The 5,498-nt window shown below is 41.7% G+C and overlaps 1 protein-coding gene across 1 annotated transcript; it reads left to right on the plus strand.

Annotated features, from left to right (window-relative positions):
- Positions 1 to 3,168: 3,168 nt before the first annotated feature.
- On the plus strand, positions 3,169 to 4,215 carry Taar9 (trace amine associated receptor 9). The gene has a single exon (XM_006986690.4). It carries the CDS (start codon positions 3,169 to 3,171, stop codon positions 4,213 to 4,215), a length of 1,047 nt encoding a protein of 348 aa, XP_006986752.1.
- The last annotated feature ends 1,283 nt before the right edge of the window (positions 4,216 to 5,498 follow it).

Genomic DNA, 5,498 nt, shown 5'->3' on the forward strand with positions numbered 1-5,498 from the left:
CATTACTTGCACACAGTGAGGTGGAGGGAGTAGCCAAGGATTGAGAAACAAGAATTCCTTACACAGACATTTAAACTCTGGGGCAGGGTACCACCTGGAGTGAAATGCCTTTAGCTACCTTGAGAGTAAAGCAAGACATATGTGGACGTTGTTCAAAGAATGTGAATAGAAGCAGGGAATATGTCAGCAATGTAACTTTATTGGTCACATTGATCTATGAAAGTGTAGATTTACCATCTGGGGAAGCCCAAGACTGACCAGGGACACTGCGCAAAAAAGAGTAGTTAATTCTGGGACCCCAAACCAAGGAGAGCTCAAATGTAAACAGGCCATCACCTCGCCCCTGAGATGCCCCCCAATTCTAGTTGTTTCTCCCAGTATCTTCTCCATCCCTTCCCCCACTTGGTCCCTCCTTTTCCCAACCCCACCTGCCCCAGTCCACCCACAAAATCTATTCTATTACCCCTTCCCGAGGAAATCCTCGTGCCCCCCCCCCACACACCCCCTTAATGCCTCCTTGTTACTTAGCCTCTCCGGGTTTGTCGATTATAGCATGGTTATCCTTCACTGCACAGCTAACATCCACTTATAAGTGAGTACATACCATGCTTGTCTTTCTAGGACTGGGTTATCTTACTCAGGATGGTTTTTTAAAGTTCCATCCATTTGCCTGCAAATTTCATGATGCCATTGGTTTTAATAGGTGAGTAATACTCCATCGTGTAAATGTAACATATTTTCTTTATCCATTCTTCAGTTGAGGGACATCTAGGTTGTTTTCAGTTTCTGACTATTATAAGTAAAAGAGCTATGAACAAAGCTGACCAAGTGTCTTTGTGATAGGATGGGGTATCCTTTGGGTATATGCCCAAGTGTGGTACAGCTGAGTCCAGAGGTAGATATATTTCCAATTTTCTGAGAAACTGCCATATTGATTTCCAAAGTGGCTGTACACGTTTACATTCCCATTGGCAGTGGAAGAGTATTCCCCTTGCTCCACATCCTCAGCCACATGAGCTGTCACTTGTGTTTTTGATCTTATCCATTTTTGCAACGGAAACACCAAAGAATCTACTAGAGTAACCCTATCAAAGACTACTACTAACAGGGGACATAGAGACTCAACAGGCCATCTTCTATAACCAGGCAAGGCCTCAAGTGGAGGGATGGGGCACCAACCCAGCCACAAAACCTTCAAACTACATTGTGTTTTGCCTGTAGAGTGCTTTGGGATCAGAGCCTATCAGAATCCTCAACAAAGAGACCAGAAACTTCATCCAGCAACTGATGGGAGCAGATGCAGAGTCCCACAGTGAAACAGGCAGAGCTCAGAGAGCCCTGTGGAGAAGGGGGAGGAAGGATCAGAGGAACCAGAGAGGACAGCGATACCAAGAGAACATAGCCCACAAAATCAACCAACTGGGTTGTGGAGGCTCACAGAGTTCAGGGAGTCTGAAGGGGTCTGACTTAGGTCCTCTGCATATATGTTATGGCTGAGTAGCTTGGTGTTCTTGTGAGATTCCTAACAGTGGGAGCAGGGCTGTTTCTGACTCTTTTGCCTGCTTGTGGGACCCTTTTTCTACTACAGGGTCACCTCGTCCCGTCTTGATTGGATGGTATGTGCTATTGCAGCATATTAGGCCATGTTTGGTTGATGTCCCTGGGATGCCTGCTCTTTTCTGAGGGGAGACAGACTGGTGATGGATCTGAGGGAGAAGGGAGGTGGAGTTGGGAATGGGAGTAGGAGAGAGAGGGGAAACTGTGATTGTGACATGATACATGAAAGAAGAATTTTTAACAGAATAAAAAACAAAAAAATAGAAATTCAAAGTCAAGAAAATGAATTTGTAAAGCTTGAAATAGCACATACATCATTTAAAACTTGTGAACATGGAAACCCATTACTTAAAAATAGTAAAAGCCAACAATGCATACATCTGTATATAATCCTAAATTTCCAATAGATGCATGTCATGGAAGAAATGGCGATGAGAGCAGCTTGTTCTCTAGCTTAGAGATTAATATTCAAATGTGAGTCTTCTCTTATTCACAAAGCAGAAACTAAGCAGTTGCTTGTCAGGTACACTTTGAAAACCCTATGTAGACGATATGCCTACTCTAAGAACTAATTCAAACACCCACAGAAACTATGTGTGCCTTGGATGGCAGCATGTATATACACTTACAGGACACAGTGAATGTACAAACACACTCCAGCCCACCTCAGCTACTAACACTCCTTTGTGGGGGGTTTAGACCTAAATTTCCTATTTCCTGATTGAAACAGGAGGTGCTAGGGGAGTTCGGGCTTATTTTAATAAATTCTTGGTGATTTTAGACAACTCAAACAAGCTATTTGCCTGGGAAATACTTTCATACTGATTATCCCATTAACTGTTTGGTAATAGGTTTCCAGGTTACTTCCAGATGCTCAAACCATCAAGGTAAAAAGGAAAAAGAAAAAATGAAAACATAAGTCACAGGAGAAGTACATTCTTTAAGTGTGCATAAAGCAACTGTGAGTGAGCTCTCCCAGCCTTCACACTCTATACTATGGGGATTTTGAAATTATGATTCGAAGGCTACGTAATTTAGTTTTTCCATTTTGAAAAGGAAAAACAAAAAGCAAAGTGGAGTTGCTGATGGCTGCTGAGGTGGTGACCCTGGGGAGACAGCTAAGCAGTTAATAAAACTCAACCGTTGGTGGCCGAACTGTTTTCTCAATCCAGGGGGTCACAGGCGAGATTTTGAAAGGGTAAGATAACACACACACAAACACAAATGGCTTTTCAAATGACTAATAGATTCTATATTAATAGTATTATAGTAATAATATAATAAATAATAAATAAAATAATAATATAAAATAAATAATATAAAATAAAATAAATAGCTAGTAATTTATTTAGTAATACATTTGACTTTTAAAGTGGCTTTCTGGATCAAGTTCCTATTTAATAGCAACTTTGGAGTACTTTGGGAAGTCTAAATGGCTATAAACAGCACATGGAAAGAATGAATATAAAGATTATCTTCATTTTACCTAGAGGCTTTTTGTTGTTGTTTGTTTGTTTATTCTTTACAAAACCTTTGGCGTTGTCACCCCATTTTTGAATTAGGTTGCTAAATGGAAGTTCAGGAAGTTTAAAACTATCAAGGCTGAAGGCAATGGCAAGCAGCTTCTCCCCTTCGGAATCTTTGGAGCTCTGCTACGAGAATGTGAACGGATCCTGCATCAAAAGTGCCTACTCCCCGGGTCCCCGAGCCATCCTCTACCTGGTCCTTGGTTTGGGAGCCGTGCTGGCAGTGTTTGGAAACTTGCTGGTCATGATAGCCATCCTCCACTTTAAACAGTTACACACACCTACGAACTTTCTGGTGGCATCCCTGGCCTGTGCTGACTTCTTGGTGGGGGTGACCGTGATGCCCTTCAGTACAGTGAGGTCTGTGGAGAGCTGCTGGTACTTTGGGGAGAGTTACTGCAAGTTCCACACTTGCTTCGACACCTCCTTCTGCTTCACGTCTCTTTTTCATCTGTGCTGTATATCCATTGACAGGTACATCGCAGTGACAGACCCGCTGACTTACCCAACCAAGTTCACGGTGTCAGTTTCTGGGATATGCATTGCTCTCTCTTGGTTCTTTTCTGTCACGTACAGCTTTTCTATCTTTTACACGGGAGCCAATGAAGAAGGGATCAAGGAACTGGTGGTTGCTCTGACCTGCGTGGGAGGCTGCCAGGCTCCGCTGAACCGAAATTGGGTTTTACTTTGTTTCCTTTTATTCTTCCTGCCCACTGTTGTCATGGTGTTTCTATACGGTAGGATATTTTTGGTGGCAAAGCACCAGGCTAGGAAGATAGAGAGTACAGCCAATCAAGCGCAGGCCTCCTCAGAGAGCTACAAAGACAGGGTAGCTAAAAGAGAGAGGAAGGCCGCCAAAACCTTGGGGATTGCCATGGCAGCCTTCCTGGTGTCTTGGCTGCCGTATATTATCGATGCTGTGATTGATGCCTACATGAACTTCATAACACCCCCGTACGTCTATGAGATCTTAGTGTGGTGTGTCTATTACAATTCAGCCATGAACCCCTTGATATATGCCTTTTTTTATCCTTGGTTTCGGAAGGCGATAAAACTTATTGTCAGTGGCAAAGTCTTCAGGGGTGATTCGTGCACAACTAATTTATTCTCGGAAGAGGTAGATGTAGGTTAAAAAGATCATTATAGAGATTTGAAAGTTGGCTTGGGTTGAAGGTCAGACGCAAAAGAAACACTTCAATCTAGGGAGGCCCCAGAATCATTCACCAAATTGGAGGTCCGACATTCAAGGGTTGCTCTGAAGCTTTTTTCTTCTTAGTGTGTCTGTGCATTTTAGGACTGAGTGACATGTGATCAGATCTGTTAATTCCTTCCAGTGTTGTGTGTTCTTTAATGTTTTTTTTTTGTGTGTGTGCCACACAATATGACTTTTAGAGAACATATTTTATTATTGAAGGATTTGTATATGAATAAAAAGATGGTCTATTTGTTTTGGGGGCAGTTGTTTGTCTAGTTTTGTTTTTGTTACATAATCTTACTATGTAGCCTAGGCTGGCAGGACATTTGCTATGTAGACCAGGCTGGCCTTGGACTCAAAGAGATCTGCCTGCCTCTTCTCTACTTTTTTAGAATTTGAAGTAAAATGTGAATTTTGTTTTTTTAAATGTTAATTCAAATGAGTGTGTTTTAACCTTGGAGGTCATCCTTTGAGGCAAAGAAAGCACATTTGGTGCTGAAAACACATAAAAACAGGGTGAACCAAGGGCTGTTTTAACACAACAAAGTCTCAAGCAGATTTTTACTCCAGGAACTGCTCCTTCTTTCTAGTCAGTTATACTTTTCTCAATCAACATGAATCAAATTCATTTCGATTAAAATATACGTTGTATGTTTCAAGGTACAGTGAGAACCTGAAAACAGCTAATGATAAGGAAATCCCACTTCTCATGTCCTTGAACGATGGCCTTAAATCTTCGTTTAGTTAGCTGATTTCACAAACGATTTTGAAATAAGCATGTGTTACAGAGTCAAAGGGTCCTAAGCGAACAGTTCCATAAACATTCCACAGGAATACCTGCTGTATTCCTTATAGATGAACTAGTTTGGAAGCACTTCACAGAAAAGCTAAGCTGTTAGATTTTTAAATTGAGCTGAGAAAGACCATGGCAGGAACATGAACTGTGCCCAGCAGGGAACCTGGTTGTGGTTCAGAAAGCAACCACAACCATGCTTCTGCTGACCACCTTTCAAGGGATCACTGTTAAGCTCCTCACTTCTTCAGAAGCAACTCAAAACTTGTGTCCCTTGGATGCTGTGTCAAGATGTCTTTAGACCAATGCCAGTTCTTTCTTTCCACTGCAAATGTAAACTGTGTACTTACATTTGTAAGTAATAAAGAAAACCACCTGACACAATTGAAAAGTACATCCTTTGCTGTTTGGTTTTAGCTCTTTTTAT

The sequence above is a fragment of the Peromyscus maniculatus genome, chromosome 16 (genome assembly GCF_049852395.1).
Source record: "Peromyscus maniculatus bairdii isolate BWxNUB_F1_BW_parent chromosome 16, HU_Pman_BW_mat_3.1, whole genome shotgun sequence".
NCBI classification, from domain to species: Eukaryota; Metazoa; Chordata; class Mammalia; order Rodentia; family Cricetidae; genus Peromyscus; species Peromyscus maniculatus.

Excerpts from the sequence above, each read along its gene's own strand:
- Taar9 (XM_006986690.4), top strand. The coding sequence starts at position 3,169 with ATGGCAAGCAGCTTCTCCCCTTCGGAATCTTTGGAGCTCTGCTACGAG.